At 39.2% G+C, this 20,031-nt stretch overlaps 1 protein-coding gene across 4 annotated transcripts in view; it reads right to left on the bottom strand.

The window, feature by feature from the left end:
* Positions 1 to 212: 212 nt before the first annotated feature.
* Positions 213 to 20,031, bottom strand: part of LOC113122027 (basic helix-loop-helix transcription factor scleraxis-like) — a 28,939-nt gene continuing 9,120 nt past the window's right edge. For 2 of the 4 annotated variants that reach the window (XR_003294820.1, XR_003294819.1), the window contains exons 3-5: positions 17,401 to 17,494; positions 16,296 to 16,401; positions 213 to 231 (exon numbers count right to left, since the gene is read on the bottom strand). Coding sequence is in view for 1 of the 4 variants with exons in the window: in XM_026292928.1 (XP_026148713.1) it covers positions 17,456 to 17,494 (39 nt within the window). In the remaining 3 variants the exon portion in view is untranslated. Of the gene's footprint in view, positions 232 to 16,295; positions 16,402 to 16,811; positions 17,495 to 20,031 lie in introns of those variants that run through there. The other 2 variants (XM_026292928.1, XM_026292927.1) reach the window with 1 other exon arrangement.

The raw sequence follows: 20,031 nt of genomic DNA on the forward strand, positions 1-20,031 counted from the left end.
GAGACTTAACTGCATGTCTATTCACCTGTAAGGGTGGAAACCAATGACCTAATGAACAGACACTTTTAATTAGATGGAACAAGAACTAATAATAAAAAGTATAACTGGGAGCAGCCTGTTGTAGGTTTGGCTCCTGTCCCATTACTTGGAACCACAATCATAAAGGAACAGCACCAAAACAAACCAGCAGAACTCCAGAGATTGTCTTCAAGGCCCCTCTGCACCATTTCTCTGTGTGATTCAGGAGGTTTAGAGAAGGGATGAAAGACAAAACACATTACAGACATGACAGAATATAAAAAGAATATCAACCATAATACTCTGGCTAAAACCACCACCTTCCACAATAGAAACACTATTGCAACAGCCATCACAAAAGGCTAAAAAAGCTTAGATGAAAGTCTGAGAGTTTGGTCAGGGCCAGGCACATTACGCAGGAGTCTTCAAAGTAGAACCGGCTTTAAATCAAAAGCTGATGTCTTTCCTGGCATGCTATGGCCATGCAGGTATTGTGTTGCTACATCACACAAGAGCCATGACAAAGTGTGGTCCACATTAAAAAAAAACAAAAAAAAAAAACAAGGCTTCACCAAAGACCACACCAACCAGCAGCACTTTCCCTGAAATCATAGCTGACAAAGTGTAATGGTATAGTTTGGACATTTCTGCTGTAGAAATAGTGCTGCCTTAGTCACATTTTATGCTGATAAAAAAAGCTTGTCATCCATTGCTCACTTTGTTTCTACAAAGGCCTGTTGGCTGTAGTTGCCCTAAACAGTAGCCCACAGTATATTTAACTCTCTAACACTCTACAGAAACTCCCGTCCCACGGCCAATTTGTTCCCATAAGGGTCCCACTAGAAATTTTCCTACCACTTATTTTTTCCATTTCAGCTTGTTGTTGTCTTAAACTGTTATTCTGTATTGTGAAACCACAATCCTGCAGATAACCCTGCAATCTCTGCCCATGACAAAACAATCTGTTTATTTTATGATTCCAGTGACCTTTATTATTTTTGGTTTTAGAACAAAACATAAAAATTTGTCATTTTACTTACATAAAGATTAATTGAAAGCAGCATGGTGGCTGAGAGGTTAGCACTGTTGCCTCACAGCAAGAAGGTTCCTGGTTCTAACTCAGCAGGGGCCATCTCTGTGGAGTTGGATGTTCTCCCTGTGCCCATGTGGGTTTTCCTCCCACAGTCCAAAAACATGTATGTATGTTGATTGGTGACTCTAAATTGCCCGTAGGAGTGAGTGTGAGTGTGTGAGGTTGTTTGTCTCTATGTGGCCCTGTGATGGACTGGTGACCTGTCCAGGGTGTACCCCTGCCTTTCACCCAAAGAGAGCTGGGATAGGCTCCAGCTGATCCCTGTGACCCTAATAAGAAGGTATAGATAATGGATGGATGGGAAGCAGCTGGCCTAATTTGGTCCAAACTTTAAAAATACACCTACCCCCATCTCTAAACAAAATTAGCTAACAAATTAGTTCTCACTGGTGTTTGTACATGTGTAAAGAAAAGTCAAAATGACAACTTCTTGTTTCTAGAGAATTACATACAGTAAGTTTTGGTTACTTGGCCAGCTGTTTCCAGTCTGTATACTAACCTAAGCTGACCTGCTGCTAGCCATGACTTCAAATTTAGCTACCATGTTGCTGAGTCAGTGATATACATCGTCAGAAAAGCACATAAACATATTTCCCAAAATGTTGAATTGATGCTTTAGCTATTCAGTTAGAACAATCATATTATTTATGTCATTGTTAACCTTTGATATGTGCTTTATTGTTTTTATTTTGTAACTCTGTCATCAACAAAAGAACTAATCTATAGAAAGAACTAAAAATACTAAAAATAAATATTTTGTGTGGGAGACATTTTGGATTATACATGAAAAGTCAAATGATCTACTGTACTTTTTTATTCCTGTAGGAAACAAAGTAAAGCAAAAGAACTCTGCAACACAATTTATCCTCTTTACTCCCTTATGTTCTTGTTACATATTTTCTGAAGCCAGATGAAATTTATAGTTTCATTATTTTATAAAATACAATGAATGTCTCCATTTAAGAGCAATCATGTTTGCCATCAAAGAAATAGAAAGTTTCGTAACGTACAGCATCAAATTTATGTTGATAAAAAAAATATTATCTTTTGTTGTTGTAGAGAGAAGAGAGAGCCTTCTGAACTGATTGATGGCTCACAGTGAAGCGGAAATCCTATTCTTTCTTTCACTTGAAAGCTTCCACCTTTACTCCTTGTCCTCCATTTTTATTTCTGTTGGCAAGCAGCATCTCGTTCTCCCCGAACATCTTTCCCCTCTCACACGGAGGCTCACTGTCCATGGAGGACATGGTTAGTTTATGGTCCGTACAGACACAAGTGGCAGAAGCACATTCCATAACTCAGTGGGACGAATAATCCCATCGTTCCACATTTGCCATGGTATGTCTTCACTGTTTGACTCTTGGTCTGTACAACGTGTAAACAGAAGCTGTTCCCTCAGTGTTTTCACTGTGTTCTCATATTTCCAAACACAATGACATCAGTCCAATAACAACATAAAAATTGTAACCAGTACACCAGTTTCCACTGTGCCAAAGCCAAATGCAGAAGAAAAAAGACTTCCAAAAATGAAATGAAAGTGAGATAATACATCCTTAGTTGTCACTCACTTTTGGTCATTTTCATACAGTGAATTAACACAGGATGATCGGTCACTGTGTCTTTACTGGAAGCATCTTCCATTCATTATGTCCATGTGGGTCTGGCTTGTACTTTCTGTACATCTGGATCCCCCTGAGTTTCGCCTCCTGTCCTGTCTGCTTTGCCATTTGAGTCTGTACACGAGTCTGAGTCAGTCGGCCTTCTGGGAAATTAGAGTTCTGAAGGATATAATCTTTTCCACTTAAACCACAGCTTCATTTTGCAAGTGCATGTGTGCGTGTGTTTGTTCATTGACTATAATGTTTCATGGCTTTGATAAAAATAGAGAAATAATAAAGCCTTGTAAAATAAGTAAATGTCAAGTAAATGCACATTGCTGTGCTATGCTATGCTATTAGCTTCTTGTCCAAACCATCTGTCCTTGAAGCAGCACTGAAATATACAGGAGCAAAAATGAGTCAGAGTCAGTATATATATGGACAGTGGTTTCTGAGAGGTACACAGCCAATGAGGGAAGCCTTCATTTCTTTCTGGCATATTTCCTATAAATGTGGCCATTGTGCCTCTTAGGATCATGCTAAAAAAAACAATTGGTTGCTCGGTTGTGATAAACATTTTTTATGTTTCGATGTTTGATCACTCACTTGGGTCAAAGTCAGTTTATTATCAGCTTATTAACAGTTACAACTGCAGGCTTACGTGATTGTATAAAGTGATAAACACGGCATTTATTAATGACTTTCCAGCTGCATTACTGCCAAACACACAGCACAGTCATGATGACTTTTTAAAAACCTAATGAGCCCAAAGTTGTTCTTATGATTTGTCGAGTTTAGCTTGAAGTTTAAAACACCAGTAAATGATTAGTTAACCATAAATAAAGTCATCAACTATAACTTACAAACCCACTCTGGGTTGCTTATAAAACAGTGAATGTGTCATGAGAGACACCCACAGCCTCATCTAGGGTCATCTATTAACGTCTGCTACTACGCTACCAGATGATTCCAGCTCTCGTATATCATTACCTATCTATCTGATATGGATCCATGAGGGTTGTTCTTTCTTTTTTCAGCCAGTGTTTCACCCTCCTCTGTAGAACAGCCCAGTTTGCTCTGACCTCCGCCCTGACCACAAAACCCTCCTGTAACTGCTTCGGTAAACTGCTCATGGAAGTGGCTACAAAACTGTGGCACCCAAATTCCACAGGGCGTTTCCCGCTCACTGCTGCTTGTGAGTTTGGTATAGCTTCTTCTTTGCATACAGTATTCATCATTTACTATATCTTCCCACAGCAAACAGTGCTTAATATAGCATTTGACCAAGGTCATATATGACTGTACCTTCATAATAGGAGTCTGTTAATTTGCAGTAGGGCAACATATGTGGGCAACATCCTGACTCTGTTAATAATGAGTTTTTTGTTCTTAATGATTTAAATAATATATCATAATTGTATTACTATTTGTGTAACAATTAGATCATAGATATTACAGATACTATAATTATAGTATTAAAAGTAAGGACAAATTTACAATAGTACTAGTCATCACCATTAATTTGCAAAAATTTGTATCTGGATAAGTTCATGGTTAAAATAATGGATCCCTATAAAGGTTATAATGCATAAATGATATGGAAGGAGGAAGAAAGAAGGAGGAGAGGACTAAGACAGAAGAAACACATAACAAAAGTGACACTGACTGCACCAGTTAAACAAGTTTCCAGTTAATACAGACAGTCAAAAGGAGAAAAAGAGAGAATACTTTGGAATGGACAGATTATTTTGGAAACTTTAGAGATTTGAGACTTGACTCCGACTCCCACCTTAGAGACCTATCTGGTATGGATGGACTGAGCCATAAAGAGTGAAGGGAGTTATCTGAGTCACCCATAGTGTGTTAGACAGACCCATTTGGTGCATTTTGTATTGAGTAATGTTCTGTGTATATATGTATGTTCAGTATGTTCTGTGTGGAAAGAGATCTTGCATTTCTCACTCTCCACTTTGGTGGGCTATTATAACATGACTTTGACCCTTCAGCTGTTTGAATTACACATACGACATACTGTTACATATATTATAGGTTACCTGGAGGGAATCTTAGCTTCCTCGGCTTGGCTTTGGATCAACTTATTTCTATATTACACTCAGACAGCTGCTCTTAATGTTGGTGATGCATACAAATGACACATTGAGACCATCTGAAGCCAAACTGTGCCTTCTTTTAGAATTGTTTTGTTGATGCATTGGGTCAAGGGGAAAACACATTCTGAAGCACTCTACTGTCATGAGTCTTTGGACTTTTCCATGTTTTTCTTTTTCCAGTAATTCAGAAATCACAAGCTCTGCTGGTATTTTAGACAATTACAAACCCAGCTTTAACATCGAGACATACCGTTTATGTTGCATTTGTCAGAGTTTCTCACAACAGTTGGTCACACAACTGGAGTGAATTTGGAGCCACACCACTCACAGCTGCAGCACATTCCAACCAATTTTCCTTTAAATCATCAACTCTGAAATCAGATATGTTCAAACCTGCACCTTCCCTACCCACTGGCACAGCGTCTTGACCAAACAAATCCCTTCAGTTTATGTCCATGACACATTAATCTCATAGACAAGCACACAAGAATTTGAACTGGACTGGACTGAGGGCAAAAGGCTAAAAGCCAGGTTAACACTCTGACACCAAAGAAATGCAACCTCTCCACAGGACCATTCTTTTAAGTCCCCAAGTGTTAACCGTCTCATAAAATGACCAATACAGCTGAGTGAGCAACACTCAAGGAACTCAAAATGTGCAGACTGTCCTGTGTGTTAAATTTCCAACCACACGTCTCTGACTGATGCCCCTTTTTCCATTTGAGCCACTGCCAGTGTACAATCCTGCTCATATTATAACATTACGCCAAGATGCCCATTGCATTTCAATTCTGTACTTAAAAATCGGAGATACTCATTAGCTTCCCAAGCCACAAGGTTTTTGCACAAATAACCTTTGGAAGAAACTGACACAAACCTTATGTTTTCAAGCTGCTCGTTTGTGCACCACTTTTGTAGTTAAGTGCAAAAATACAATATTTCAGTCTTGTATTTTAGTTCATATATACTCTAGTGTTATTCAGGATGCTTAAATAGGTAAATAATACAAGCTTTCTTAATTTGTCTTGGATCTTATGAAGAAATAATAAAAAGATTATATTTGTGTTTGGTCTAATCAGAAACTTATTTGGCCTCTGTGCTCATTTCTACATATGTAGGGCACAAGCTTAACACCAAAAGCACAGCAGCAGCAGCAGCAGCATCTGTCACTTTCAAATCAAAATTAATGCAATATTGTAGCCAGGAATTTAGGAAAAAGACCTGTTGCAGAGAATTGATCTTCCAACAGGGCACTGACGCCAAACACACAGCCAAAGCAGAGGAAGAGCAGTTCAGCCAGCTGAACTGAGAATGTAGCTGAGGCCTTGACAATTTCATTTAGCACATTTTTCCCATTCACTGAGATGGAGCTGGAGCAATTTAGAAATGTAAAATTGGGCAAAAATTGCAGGGCCCAGATGTGCAAAGTAGAGATTATTCAATATAGGCTTACAGCTGCAATTGCTACCCAAGGACTATATCTTATTTTTTCATTATATTCAAATGAAGAATATTTTGGCTGAAGTGTTCCATAGTATGCTACTGCTTTACTCTGTATCATATATTAGTCTTTTAGTTCATTTCCATTTTTTTAAGAAAAAACTCACACATAACCACAGTCACACAAAGTTAGCAAGGAAGGAGCATTTAACTAATAAATAAACATGTTTTTTCTCAGTGATCAGGAAAGACCAAATCATTTGAGAGTGTATGAGCTGTAATTGGTTAAGGAAAGCAAAGGATAAATTAACATGCATTACATCCCTACGATTATAACTGCACCAAACAGTACCTTAGGACTTCAGTTACTGTGCATTTGGTTTTACATATGTTGTCTCCTAGAAAAACGATACCCTCTGTGGTACAACAATAAATAGTCAATTGCCTTGACATTGATGATTTTGTCTTGTGCCTTTCTTTTATTGGCTCCAGACTAGTACTAGTGGGTTATTACAAATGTGTACAGCCGGGTTTGCATTTGTAGCCAAATGTTGACAGTGGTGAGCACTGGGATTCATATGGAACATATTGTTGTTATGAGCAGTGGAAGTTGTCCAGCTGCCTACAGAGCAACAAATGTACAGGATCATATGGTCAGAAGCCACAGCGCTGTTAGTCTCCACAGCTTAAACTGTCTTTCACTCTTCTTCTCTCACGCACGCAAGACAAATCTTAGACATAAACAAGTGGATGCACACAAGGACACCCAGCAGGCATATACACAAATCTCTCTCTCTCTCTCACACACACCCACACACACACAGACATGCACAGCACATTCACTCTCATGCACGCACAATTAATGCTGATATAAATCAACTGCCCAATTTTTTCTTGGAGTGGAGAACAATTTTTCCCAAAATTCCACAAACTGATCTGCAGTAATTTATAGTGTGTTTTTCACCGAGGGGAGTGATACAGGGTTCTGGGCTGTAAACGTTGCTCTGCCATGTTTATTTTCATTTCATTTTGTTCTGCCTCTACAACACTTTACCTTGGTGATTTAAGGAGGCTGAGAGTGGTTTTGGACTACACTCAGCTGGCAGTGTGTGTGTGTGTGTGTGTGTGTGTGTGTGCGCGTGTGTCTGCATGTCCTCTAAAGCATTAAGCGACTGATTCCTCTTTGGTTGTGCTGCTTTACCCAAGTCTACAGTGTCGGTGATAAGGTGAGAGGGTACAGCTTCACCTGTTGTACAGTGTGCACCTGTCAATCCAACATCTGCTGCTTAGTCTGACCATATTATGCAACATTTTTGCAGCTCATTAGCTGTCACTAATGTCACTAATGCACCACTTTTTGTCTATAAGATATTTTGTTGTAGTTTTTCTACAGAATATATCTTGAATATCCTGTGTAAACTGTGTAGTAGATTAGTAGATCTCTACCAGTGATCAGCATAGTGATGTTTATTTGCTGCATTTTGTTGTTTAAAGTTATTTTCTTATTTTACTTTTTGACAAGTTGTGTATAAACTCTAAGTTATATACTGTACTATACCATAGGCTGTTTTTTTTCTGTTATGCATCTGATCTGGAGTAGAAGTGTAAAATATTCTTGTTTGCTCTATCCTTACTATAATTTACTTTTAAGTATAAGGCTGATGTTTTCAGACTGTCTGTGGCTCTTTGCACTGATCTTTCCTATTGCAGATGTAAATCCTGGTCACAAGTATATAATTTCATCTTGTAAAAAGACTCAGTAATTTATTTAAACAGCTGGGCATTGCAGTTTTTAGCAAACAATCGAACCAGGGAAAGTCTGTTATAGTTGGGCACTACTCTCAGTGTCAGATTAATACACATTTGGTGCTCTGTTGGTTACATACAGCAGCAGGGCGGTGTACGTGGGATTAAAATAAACTACAGTGCCCATGTTGATCATAATAGAGGCAAATGTCATCCAGTTGGACGGCACGGCTCGCTGATGTGTGTTTGAGCTTTAGGACAGCAATGGAGGACTATGGCACAAATGAATAACAAACTGTATGTCAGGGTTTGGCATTGGCAATATTGTTGTTTCGGTTGCTGTTTTTTGGTAACATTGATCTTTTTTCAGGTGATTTGTTGAGAGTAAGAAAGAGGTAGAAGATTACACATGCTTAAATTGAAAAAAAAAAAACAAGGCAAAAATCTGTAAGTAGCATATGATTAATGGCTGAAAGGTTAGGGTTCATATGTTATGATGAGCATTTACTGCAAATATTTAAAGACAACATGGCTGCTGAGTGACAAATCCCACGACTTGACTTTTTCTTGGTTCAACAGGTAAAAGAGAGTTCATTCATCTCACACATATCGTACGATGCCAGCTGCCACTCAGTCAGTGTTGCTCATCAGTCAGCCACTCAATCCCTCATTCTGTTAGCCAGCCTGTCAGCACCCAACTAACCCATCAGCTTGTCAGAAAAAAAATCGAGAAAAGAAAACACACCTGACCAATCAGTCAAATCATATCCCCGTACGCAGGTTAAGACTAGTTTTCCTCAAGGAAATCTGATTAAGGATGAAATAGAAAGTCAGAGAAACGGGAGTCTGAATGAACCATGTCTGGTCTGAAACACACACACACACACACACACACACACACACACACACACACACACACAAATGTGTGTTTGAGTGAATAAAGGACGATATGTATCTGTGTGTGTGAGTGTGTGTATGCAGGCAGATCCTGGAGTTATTTTCTGTAATACCCCCAGTTTCATTTCAGGTTTGGTTTGGGTCCAGGTGGTTGGCTTTAATGTAGTCCAGATGGGAGACGCTGAACGGAGAGTGGCCAGATTTTTCCAGAGTTTTGGTCGAACCAGGGCTTTGCTAATAAAAGCAGAGGAGATTTTCACAGTTCCGCAGACAAAACCTTGCATTTTAATTCTCGAGGGGGAACGGAGAGCGAGCGAGACCGCAATGTTATACTTTGTTTTTATTAAAGGGGATGATTGACAGCTTGGAGGGAATTTTCCAGCATTAAACTAGGGGTCTTATTGGAGAGGACAGAGCAGAGAGCACAGGGACCTGGCGAAGCAAAGCAACGCTCTGGCAAGCTGCTACTGACTGAAGGCTTGGCTTCTCCTCTAATTCTGTCTTTTTTTTACCATGTCGTTCTTGCAGGAGAGGACTGCTGCAGTCTCTACCTGCTCCTCCTCCTCACCCCACCCAAACCTCCACTACTCTCCTCATGAAAGACATTTTTTTTATTAATCTGAACTGCAAACACAAACATATTATCACATAAGGATGGATAAAAGCAGGTATTTTCAGTTTTCTACTCATTTTTGATGTCTGGTCTTGGGCCTAATCGCTGTGTCCAGGGTTATCCTCTGTGGAGGACAGAACATATTCATAGATCTGAAGACATCTGCTTAAAGGCTAATAAAACCTAAAGTGTCTCCTGATTCACACAGCTGTAAAAGGAGGAAATACCCACAACACATGTAGCCTAGTGTGTGTATGCAACTCAGGCACCTTAGGCTCCAGGGTGAGTCTCCTCCAGACTCTCTCAGTATCACCAGACCAGATGAAGGAGAAAAGTCTGTGTAGGTCACCTAATGTTTCTTACAGTTGACAACTTAATGCAGGAATAGAGGAAGAGCTTAACATCACCAGCTGAACAGTTGCCAGATATCCTGTTTTTGGTTTTTGTTTTTTTTTTTTTTTGGTTGCCTGATTGTCAGCTGGCGGTCACTGAGCCTGGACTTGGTTATGGTTGGTTCTGTTTTCTATCACTGACAGCATAGGGTTTTGATGTCAAATGTAAATCTCTTTAACACTTAGAATATTCTAATCTATACTGTATGATACACAACATTCAGTATAGCTTTATTACTTTCTACTTCACAGTATTGCTAGTGTTTGGAAAATGTGACTGGACAAGGTTTGAATGTGCATATCCAGTTAATTAAAGCCTCCCATTTTTATTAATGTTCAACTGTACCTCTGTTGCACTGGTTTGGCTCAAGACTAGTGTCCTTGTAATTTCGAACACATAGGATCCTGTGCAATGGGAGGGTGGGGGCAATGGGTGAGAGATGAGGTACATCATGGACAGATCACCAGTCTGTCACAGGACTGATACATAGAGCCACTCACATTCACACCTACAGGTAATTTAGAGTCACCAGTTAACTTAACGCCAACCTGCATGTTTTTGGACTGTGGGAGGAAACCAGAGTAAATGGAGAAAACCTACACAGGAACACGGAGAACATGCAAAACTACACACAGAAAGAACCCTCCTGCTGTGAGATGACGGTGCCAGATTTAATGGCAATCATTTCAGTTTGGACTACACTAATGTAAAAACCATTAGATCAACATTTCCATACACAAAGCTAATTAAGCCCTGCCTCCAGGGTTTTGGAGCTGAAATGATTAGTTGAGTAACTGTAATTTTGAAGCAAAAAGGTGTAGTTTTCACTATTTTCTAAACAGACTAAACAGTAAATTAATTGCTGATTTAGCCGATACAATGAAGACAATGAAAATAATCACTAGTTAAAGTTCAATCATTTAAAAATATTGGACAAGACACCAGTAATCTTTAGAACCTTCTGAGTTTTTGTGTCCTTGTCTTGCTCATAAGGCTTCTGTATATTTTCCAGACAGACATTAATACTGAGTCTAGACAGTTGCTGTAAGCAGCCACTGAGAATTCTTCTTTAAAAACAGTGGGGAGGCCAGAGGAATAACAATGGAGCAGCACAATGGGGAAACAATCATCAGCTTGAGAAAGAACATCAGCTCCGCTTACCTGCCCCGATCGCCCTCAACCACAAGCTTCAGTGTATGAAAAGATGCCTGACAAGAGCTGAGGAGAAACAACTGGCTTTTAAAAATTCAGAATATGTTCAGAATACAGAACATTGTGCAAGGATTACAGTATTTCAGATGATGAGAAATGCTGATGTTTTGCTGTGCCACAAAGCTGTTTCTCCTTGTGATTTTCAAATAAAACAGCACTTCTGCTTTCCAGTCCAGTGTTCGGCTGTAATTTTCCAGTATTTTGTGATGACATGGTTATCAGCTAACTGAATGTGGCTGATGTTTACAGCACTTGGTGATGTTACAGGGACAAATATACGGGATATGGATACACATCTGGACACTGCAAACCTGACGTTGTATGTACTTGGGGGGAAATCAAATAACCCACATGCACATTTATAGAGGCTTCCATGGTGGATTCCTCCAGAGGCATCAGGAGGAAATGTCTTTTTAACAACTAATTAAAGGTGAGCTTGGCTGCTGGCTAAAAAGGGGAATGTTTACACAGAGGACTTGTGAGAAAGAGAGGAGGAGGGGGATAAGATTCATTGTAGTGGAGAGACGGGTGAGGTATAGAAAAGGGGAAGGTAAGAAGGAGGCAGGCGAGCTGAACTAGGTAGAGTCCTAGTCACAGAGAGATCTGTCACAGGTGTGCACAACAGGGGGCTGAGGAGGAAAGAGCTTGCGTACATACATATACACATGCGTATGTGTATATGTATGTTGTTGTGTAAGTGTGTGACATGAGTGTGTGGACCTGCCAAACTGGCCACCTGTCTTTCCCTCGTTGTAGTTTTAGTGTTTCCTTTCATCCGGCCCTCAGCAGCACAGCTCCCACTTGGAGCAGTTAGCCTCCTGCCGTGTGCGACTGTGCGTGTGAGTGTGTGTGTTTGTGTAGCTCATGTCCCAGTTGAATTAGAAAGACTAATGTTCCTAAAGGTGCATTTCACTCTTTCCTCCATGCTTTTTTATATCTTTGTTCTTTATGTTTTATTGAGACAGTTCAAGTAGAGGCAGGAAGTTGGCCAACAGGCCTACAGAGCAGGAGAGGACACCAGAGGAAACTCAGGCTCCAATGTCAACAAGAGGTCATGCTTCAGGAAAAGCACTGCTACCTATCCATCTTTAATTAATAGACCTTATTCACCTGGGTACCATCTGAGCACAAAAACATGGATGAGTTGGGAAAAAAAACAGGAAGTGTCCTGTCTCCTCCACTGATTCTCATGTTATGACAGTTGAGAAATGTAGAAATGACTTGTTTTTGGCTTTGAGAGAAAGTCCAAGAGGCTGTTCAGCCTCCACTCAAAATGTGTTTTTTCTAATTTTTATACCCCATAAATATCTGCCTGCCACTATACTGACTGTTCTAAGTGCATAGCTTATCACTGACAGGCTGTTTTCACATTCCTCTGTCAAAGGGGGCAGATGGCTGTTTGCTCCTGAAATCTGAGGTTCACACATACATGGGCAAACAAAATTTATGACACCAACAAATCTGTGTCAATCACGGTTCACTATAGATATATATGCAACTTCAGGAGTGCAGCGGAAAACTTCAAACCTCACAGAGCAGCCACAGCTAACTTTTCAGTTTCTATCTGCTGTTTAATTATTTATGACATAACTAAATTAGTTTGTATGAGACATGTAATGTTGATGGAGTGTTAAGAGTAAGAGTTTAAATGTGCGATGATTTGTTCAGGGATCCATTTTTCTAAAACCTTTGATATTGCTGGAAGAATACTTATCAGTCTAGTTGCTTATGTCCAGTTGTTCACCTGTGATTACTGCTGTTCTCCCACTGTGGGAAACACTCATTCTTTAATAGACCAATTTCTAATTTTTACAAATAGATGGAGACATTTTTATTTGTTTTCAGAAACACAGGGTCCACTTACCTGAAAGTCAGTATAGAAGCATTAGTATTTACTGGTGTGACTGAGAATGTTGATTGATTAAAGTCTAGTGTTATATTTGATATGATGAAATATTGATTAAAGGCATTAGCAATTATATTTACATCATCATATACTTTCCCCTCTATTTTTAGTTATGTTGATCCAGATCTCCTTAGCATTTCCTTTTGAATTAATAGCAATGATGAAAAAAATTGCTTTTGCCTTTCTTAATTCTTGTATGATTTTGTTTCTTAATGTTGTAAATAATATTATTAGTCTTAGTATTAATATTTAACTAATATTTATTACATGCATTGTATAAAAAACAATGGGTCAAATGGCTTTGTGTAACGTCAAAGGAGTCACTGGTAGTGAGAAACCCACAGTTCTCCTCAATTTAGTGCCTTCAAACTCATTGTTTAGGCTGATGACTCAAACTTTTACTGTCATGGTTCAGTCTCACTGCTGTTACTGCTGCTAAACAGACATTTGTGCTGGATTTGGTACAAAACAGCATGAATATTGGATGTAAACAACAACATTATATTGGCAATTTCTGCTAAGCAATATATATCGTCTTTATACTGTACTGCATGAAGGCTGCCAGAAAAATCAATTATCATTCTTTTTGCACCGAGTATTCCCAGCAGCATGCAGCAAGCCACAGCTATTGCAAACTGTAATTGTAGTTGTTCTGAGAATACAAGTAGGAGTAAGGTAGAGACACTATTTTTTTAAGGAATAAATCAACTTGTCATCAGAAATGTACAGAATGAAAGTGATTGAGGATGGAAAACAGAGACTGAAGTGCAGCTCACGACACTGCAATAAAATTGTAATGAAAAATCAAATCATCTTAAACAATGTATTTGTGTGTATCTCCACAAGTCAGTTACACTACACAGAGTCAATATGGAGCTGGAAAATCAGTTGGCAGGGTATTTCGTATTGTTGAGCTCACCGGAGACCACAGTGCCTTGATGTGATGTCTTTTTTGTTCATAAAGCTTCAAACAAACAAGTTTGTGTTTTTCACATTGAGGCCTTCACTACATTCAGCCAGTTTTCAACTAAATTCCCGATATGTCTCATTTACTGTAACTAAACCTTAATTCAGCCTACAACCTCCAGCCCCTCTGGCGTTGGTACCACCTAAGACTCTGCAAATACTAAGACAAAAGCTGTTTTTTATTACTCCCAACTATCAGTATTCACATGCCAGATTTCCATGGGGGCATCTTCGTCAGAGACCATTATATTGATAATAAGATCAAGTCGATCGTCCAACCTCCGGTTCACCTTGGTCCAAAACCGCCCACTTAAATACGCCACAGTCTGCCCTTTCAGCTGATCTGTTTTCATCGATGTAAAATACAGAGATCATTAGACAGTTAAGCTGTATCACAGATCCTTCTGCTTAGTGTGCGCGCATGTGAATGTGTGACTGCACATTTATGCAAACGTCCATCTATTTGTGCTTAATGTAAGTTCATCGGCATACGAGTGTGTAAATGGTCATCTGTGTGTGTGTGTGTGTGTGTGTTAAAGTGTGTGTGTAGGCGTAGGGGGAATCTGATCTGGTCTGTGTGGGAGGAACTAGTTCCTTTTTCCCCCTTTCCACTGCTCAGACAGACGGCCTGCTAGAGAGATCAGACTCTCGGGCTAACTGGACCAGAAGTCATTAGGACACAGCAGACACTCTCCTGCGTTTTTTTGTTTTTTTTTTTTTAGAGCTATTCCTTTCTTTTAAGAAACCTTCATCTGTAAGATTATCTACATCTCATCAGCTCATGATAGAACTAAAATTTCTTTCAAAAAGATGCACAGTGCTTTTCAAATCTTGGCTTTGGGAACCAGAGAGCAGCAGGGAGCATTTACACTGAGTCTGTGCCCTGGGATTTAGTCTTTTGTACCCCAGTACCCCAGTGTTACGCTTTGCGAGCAAAAACCAGCTCTGCTACTTGAGCTAAGGGGGCAGTTCATACATAATATGCCAACACTGGGCATTTTTCATGAGTGAATGTGCAGGAAGGATTCTGCAACTATCAATAGTTCATTTTTTGGCAATGCTTCCTTTAGTGGAAGTATAAAACAATATTTTTCTTTATTCAGTCGCAAATTTAAATCTACACCTTGCTTGCTTTCATCACCTTTGAGAGTCATTTTGTTAAAGTAAGTGTCTTCTAAATGACATCACACTTAGGACACATTAACTTCAACACAGACCGCAAGAGTTTAGTGCTGTTAATAGTTCTGGGGTGTTTGTGAGATTATACACACGCAGACAGTAAATCAGATTTGTTTTTCACTCTCCCTTCCACTAAAAACTGTTACAAACTGTGTTTTGGCAGGTTGATCAAATGACGCGTGAATTCTTGTTGGTTGTTTCTCTTCATCAGGCATTTGTCACTGTGAAGGAAAAACCTCTATAATTGGCCCCTCGGTTGCAGAAACAGATTGTTAGCATTGTAAAAAATAATTTGGAAACATCAAACCAGTGCACAGGGGCTAGACTCCATTCAAAGAACGGCTCATTTACATCTCACCTAATGCTGGAAAACAGCTTGAGAAATGCTGCTGTTATGTGGTTTGGAACAGGACACCATAGACTGGGTATAGGCTGCATTGATAGGTCGTAACTTTCCAAGGCAGCTTCAGCAATAAAACTTAGGATAACTATGAAGAGAATCGAATGCTAGCACCCCTCAGGTATCAGCTCGGCAGTTTTGGTTTTCATTGAGATTGCATTTGTAAGATTTGCTAAAAACACAAAGCAGCGTAGAACCACTGCATCTAGATGATGTAGATTTTAAGTCGTTTTTACCAACTACAAAACGAGAAGGTAATATTACAGCTCATCGCTTGGAAATGAATGTATGGCAGGCAGAGGTAGCAAAAAACCAAAAAAAACAAAAAAGGTATTTATTATGGAAAATGTGTTCAAAAAAGAAAGGGCAGAATTCCACATTGCTAATGCCCTGATCATTTTCCATGAAGCCAGTGGATAGATCTGGAGAAAAATAGCATGGAGAGAAGCTGAGAGGGACTAGGTAGCTAGAGATAAAAAGTGGAGAAAGTTGTGAAAAAATGATGGCTGGATGGATAGGTGCGTATATAGATAAACAAGGTAAGGAAAAGGTAAATGGTGCATGGCTAAACACGCTGGAAAGCCATCACCAACCTAGACTTTGGCCTGTGGCACTCCAGGGAAAAGAAAGGAAGAGCAGAGCAGGAGAGGAAAGGAAAGAGCATGTGGAAAGGTAAAGATTAGGACAGCGAAGGGACACAGACAGATGTCTAAGTAGTCATACCTGCAGATTCAATTCTGTTTTTTCTCCCATTCTTCTGTTCTTTCCTTTGCTCCTTTAACCCCTCTCATCTGCCTCATCCTCTGCCCCTGTGTCTGTCTGCTTTGATCTTACGTCCTCAGAAAAGAAAAAGAAAGTGAGAGAGAGGGAGTGTGAGACAAAGAGAAAGCGAGCGCCGAAGGTAAACTCAGCAATTAGGATGATGTGGACTACAGGTGTAATTACTGTGGGACTCGGACATAGTACTGTCCCGCTTCTTTGGTGATGGAATTTATTTGAAACTCTCAAAATTATCTCTCCCCCAGCTGCCTGAATAAGCTGAAGAGCAATAAAACCACCATTTGGTATTAAAATATTTCTACGGCACAGGAGAGTTTCACAGTGGAAACTTTTATTATGATTATTGGTTGGAACTGGAGAGGATTTGAAAGCACAATCTAAAATACCAACATATGAATGAAATCAACTTCCAGATATACAAAAATGTATTGGTCATCTTGAGTTTTTTTTCTAGCATCAGAAGAATAATTAAAACTACCATAAAAGCTCCAGCATGTTTTTTGTGACGTCACAAACTGTGTCAATAGCCAATTTTTTTGTACCTTAACACGATCCTCATTATTTGTCAAGAATGTCATATGCTTGTTAAATAACATAGCTTCATGATATAATGTTATGTCACATAAATATACATTTATATTTGGTTTACACATTAATAACACACAGCTTTTGATGAATACAAATTTGTCTTTCATAGGTTTTTGTGTGTTTTTTTTTTCCATCATGTGCCATAAGTTCCTTAGACTCTGAGCAAAGAGTCTGAACGATACAGTAAAAAGTCTCTTGTAAGTGTTGTTGAAAGTTTCTTCATGGTGTTAATAAGAATGTGAAAAGTTGAACCCTTTAAAAGTACTGCTCAAAAGTGTCTCAAACATAAAAACACCCTCAAAAATAATAATAAAAAAAAGTTCTTGTAAAGCAATACAGAAGTCAATAAAAAGAAATGCTTTATGATGTTCCTTGAAAAGTCCTGGAAGTGCTATAGAAATCCTTTAAAAGTCTTTGACATGTATCACAAGTCTTCAAGTTGCAGTAAATGTAAAATCACCAAAAGTGCTGTCGAAGCGACGAGCATTTTATTCGTGTGGTTTGTGTCCTTGTTGTTAACTTCTGATGGCCGTCTTCCTGTCTCTGTCTTTGTTCTGCAACAGGAGAAAAAAAAAAAAACAACATCTCAGATGATCCAGGATTTAACATTGAGATCAATTTAAAGTAACAGTTAGAAACAGACATATTATCCTATGTAAAATATCTTCCTATGTATTGACCTATTTCTTTAAATATAGAGGACTGACTGGGACAAGTAAGACATGGTAACTTCAATTATTTATCATTTCTATATTTGTCTTTATATCTTTTAATCACATTCTGCTCCACATCCATGTTTGACAAGACCTGCTTCATTTGCATAAACCCATGAGAGAAACAACTGTTTTACAAAGTTTCTAAATGAGTACAGGGATGGGACATTTTACAATCCTCACTTTCTTTCAATATGCTTAGCAGGTGGCTGTCAGTAAAAATGGAGCGTATTCTGCACATTGTGGAAACACTGTTTTACAGAAATCGCTGTCTCCAGGCTTGCTAACGTGCTTCCAGGATTGAAGAGTTAAATCAACCGTGACTGCATGCAGTAAACCCACACGAACACATTCTGTACAGCACAACTACATCAAGCCAAGACTGTAAAGTATTTCTCTAGTTTTATTATCATTTGAACAGCGACATCATGAGCGGTTGTATGACAGCACTGAAAGACGATATGTCTCTCATTTATCTGTGGTATCAGAACAGAAGCCTTGATTTCCTGGCTGGTGAGGAGACTATCTGGCCAGGAAAATAACATCATATTTTCCCTTCTCACCTAACCTCTGCTCTGCTCACTTGTCAGGCCATCCACCACCACCACTCACTCAAACAGTCAAGAGATTTTATTGAACACCCCTCTGAGCAATATGCAACACACGCCATCCCAGCTTTGGTAAATAATTTTTGGACAGATGTTTAAAAGATGACCTCAGAGATGAAAATATAAACCTCATCTCTATATTCGATTTTATTTCAATAAAAAACAAGATAACTTTAATTTCATGTGGTGGCATAAGTACACAAAGGTGCTGAGTCAAAACTCTCATCACCCTGCACTCCTGTCCTCTCCTGACTTTACTCCCCCCTCGAATGGTCTCAACTCTCCCTGCACTCTCCCTCCCGTCTTCCTCTCATCAGCCGAACACCTGTTACACATTTCCTCTCAGACCGTGCACAAGGTGTAGGTGTTTGGAAAAATCCGTTTGACTGACATCAGCAAAGGTGGGTAGGTGTTTGGAAGGGTATCAGGCGGTAATGAGAGAGAGAGATCATAGCATTTGGACAGGAATTGGTCCTCCCACTGATTGAGGTGAGTGTGAGGAGACACAGGAACTATTACTGTCAATTCTTCCTCCAGCTGCACGGAGAACAGAGGATCATTATTAGATTACTATTATCTAGACATGGACTATCACCATTATATGGTTGGCTATGTTACAGGTTGTTGTTTAGTAGTGTGTTTTTCGTATTTCCAGGGATACTTCTTCAGTGCCAAATGTAAATGATGGGCTGTATGTTGAGATGTGTCTGGCAGGTCACAGTAGCAGGACTATTTCACCACAAAAGTTGGACATCGAAGAAAGATTATGTGAAGGCACTGGCAGCTTGAAGTTAATGCCATGGAAAGACTGTAAAAATACTGAGCAACTTAAAGCTCAAGGTATTATAGGTTTACTTTATTCACATTTAACAGAAATATAATGTTTCTCTAACTTAAAGATTGTTTTGTTGCTTAAACCTGAACACATGCTTGACACCAATCCATTCATCCAGATCACCTCTCTATAAAATGATACACTACACAAATTACACACTTTCTTCACCAGAAGAAATATTATATCCCAGGCAGAGATTTCTTAAAGACGCAAATGACAAAACAAATAAGTATCATATAAATCTAAATTTAAGAGACGGGAATGCAGGGAGCACATTCAAATGATCTCACAATGCAGCGTAAGAATCAATGGTCATGATCCAACTGATCACAAATGACGCAGCCAGGTAGAAATTTCATAAATTTGAGGAGCCAGACTTGAGATGTGTCTACTATAATTTTGCCATCTGACGCATTATCTAATATGCATGGAATTGTCTTCATAAACTGTGAATAAGTAAATGGTTTCAAACAGAGCCTGGAAAACTTTTGGCTTTACTATGATATTGCTGTTATTGTGCTTTATACTAACACAATGACTAAATCCAAGAGCTGGAAGAAATAACTGCAGCCATGCTCTATGGCGTTTGTTGGAAGGCACTGTGGAAAATTCTGAGTATTTATCAACAGAAACAAAAGTATTTGATGCAGGTTAAAGAAAGTGGGTACATAAAAACTCTGACTTTGAAAACTGCGCATGACAATTGCACGATTTAGCAAATTACATCAAATTACCATGAAATCGGCCCACGTCTAACTGTGAGTGCTCAACGACAGTTCAAGAAGCACAGCTGTAACTGGCGAGGGCGTTTCAGCTGGAGTGGAGCTGGTTCAGTCAAAACAGGGGGAGGGGGGCTTTAGGGCTTACCTCGTAGTCAAAACAATCTCCTGAAGACTAATAGGGCATGGTCGGATGATATCCCTGCTCTCTGTCTC

This window comes from Mastacembelus armatus, chromosome 16, assembly GCF_900324485.2.
Source record: "Mastacembelus armatus chromosome 16, fMasArm1.2, whole genome shotgun sequence".
In the NCBI taxonomy this organism is placed as follows: Eukaryota; Metazoa; Chordata; class Actinopteri; order Synbranchiformes; family Mastacembelidae; genus Mastacembelus; species Mastacembelus armatus.